Source organism: Cyprinodon tularosa, unplaced genomic scaffold, assembly GCF_016077235.1.
Source record: "Cyprinodon tularosa strain WSP-4 unplaced genomic scaffold, ASM1607723v1 ctg449, whole genome shotgun sequence".
Classification (NCBI taxonomy): domain Eukaryota; kingdom Metazoa; phylum Chordata; class Actinopteri; order Cyprinodontiformes; family Cyprinodontidae; genus Cyprinodon; species Cyprinodon tularosa.
This window is the reverse complement of record NW_024039173.1, coordinates 620741-622778: the sequence shown is the minus strand read 5'-3', so window position 1 is coordinate 622778 and position 2038 is coordinate 620741. Positions and strand designations below refer to the sequence as shown.

At 37.2% G+C, this 2038-nt stretch overlaps 1 protein-coding gene across 1 annotated transcript; it reads right to left on the bottom strand.

Annotated features, from left to right (window-relative positions):
* Positions 1-274: 274 nt before the first annotated feature.
* Positions 275-2038, bottom strand: LOC119793278. The gene is made up of 5 exons (XM_038300368.1): positions 1971-2038; positions 1824-1843; positions 1608-1734; positions 1347-1520; positions 275-919 (listed from the first exon to the last, which is right to left on the bottom strand). The coding sequence occupies exons 1-5, from the start codon at positions 1971-1973 to the stop codon at positions 275-277; spliced, it is 969 nt and encodes a 322-aa protein (XP_038156296.1). The 5' UTR covers positions 1974-2038.

Genomic DNA, 2038 nt, shown 5'->3' with positions numbered 1-2038 from the left:
GCTTGTGTTTAAGGACTGTCCCCATATAAGAGAACTAAATCAATAAATCAATCAATCAATCAATTAATCTTTGTCAACTACAATTTACATTTCAATTGAGATTTTAGTTTCAGTACAAACCGTACATCACAATACATTACATACACTGGGGTGGGGGGGTTGCAAGGGGGAATAGATTTACTGAGGCCATGCGTGCCGCAGAACGCTGCCATTGGTGCATTCTTATGGCTTGCCAGGTTCACACCGGTTACCTGGCCTCCCAGGTCCCAGACGGTTACCTATAGTGCCGCCTTTTATCACTGTAATATTTACCATTCCATCTGAAATTAACCCTTTGCAGGGTATTTGTAAGCTCCCTTCGAGTATCATCTTTGGCTCTCTCTCTGTTCTCTGGTGTGCATGTATCAGAAGTTGGCCTAGATTTACGTTTAACTTCTGCATCGTTTCTAAATAAGTTGCTCAGACTTTCAGCCTCAGCACAATTCCCATAGGGCCACTCTTTTTCACAAGTTGTTTTCAACCCAAAGAGATTCCCACATGATTTGCAAGGATCCATTTCAGAACCATTCTTGATGCTGTATGCTGTGCATGTGGCGTCTCCATGTAGCTCGAAGGTGCCATCGAAGTAACTCTTCTTCTTTTTCTGAGGATAGTAGGTCATCACTGCACCAGCTACATACTCATCCCAGTAGGAGCTCAAACAGGAGGCCGCGATCACAATTCTACCAGCATTAGGACCAGTGGTGGACATGGAGACTCCATAATACTTTTTTGAATCTTCTTTTGCATGAGAGACACAGAGGGTGGAAGAGAAAATCCTATCTAACTTTCTGCAGTTTTTTAGATCAATCTTAAGGATGATATCTTGCAGGGTCTCTCGAATTTCCTTGTCATTGTTTTGTCCTTTTAGTTTAACCACCTGAAATGAAAATAGAATTTAATTGATAAAACAAGAAGTGGACTTATTACTCAAATGGGGCCTTACCTAAAAATGCTTAGGGCTTAGTATTAGATTCCATTTTCTTTGTTTACTGTTACTGTTGTTAAGACCTGCATTTTAGCAAACCCCATACAAGCTATCAACATACTTCAGAAAAGTTTCTAATTGGGGAATGTTTGGTTGAAGTTTATACACAGTATTTTAATTGGGAACATCAAAGTTAAGGGCCCAGAGTACAAAAGCACAGCAAATGTTTTAACATTTTTACAAAACAAAATGCAAATCGATGTCCAGTTTATCCTCTTTCACACCTATTCAATGTTAGTCTGTCAAATACATTTTTGTTGTTGTTAGAACACAAAATTTAAGAAAGGTCAGGTGTATAAATTCTTTAGATTTATCTCACCATTTCAAGCACAACAGAAAAAGGGCTCCTTCGAGGAAGGTGAGTGGAATACGTCTCGAAAGCTTCAGGATAGTTTGTTTTTAAGTTCAGATAAGTCTTCCCTTTTCCTAAGATGGCTTCAGGGGAACATGGTTGATCACGAATCTTCCCCAGAAAGATTAAGCCATGAAGGAGCTCGTAGAAAACAGGTAAAAAAAACAGGTGTTATTCAATATGCAAAAAAACACTAAGTAAATTATGAGACAAATAACAAACACACACCTCATCCATTAATCCTGATGTCATACTCATAATTTCTGGTGATGCTTGTTCCCTTATTGCCATTATTTCTCTAATAACGGTGTCAGCATTTTTTCTGAACCCCTCATTGACAATCATAAATACCCTCCTTGATTTGAAATAAAACAATGAAATTATGGAAAATTACAAATTCGGTTTAAACATACTTTCTGTGTTTATTTAAAGTGAATGACTTACTCTTTGCTCATCTCAGCAGCCTGCAATTCATAATTTTGCACAATATTATTGATTATTAGTATCAAAAATGTATCAATACCAGCAAAGATATATTAAAGATGAAAATAACAATAACAATAACCATATAGACATGACATAATCACTTACCATATTAGCTCTTAGGCAGATAAGACTGACAGAAAAATAAAGCCCTTTCCAAAGAGTCAACTAATGCT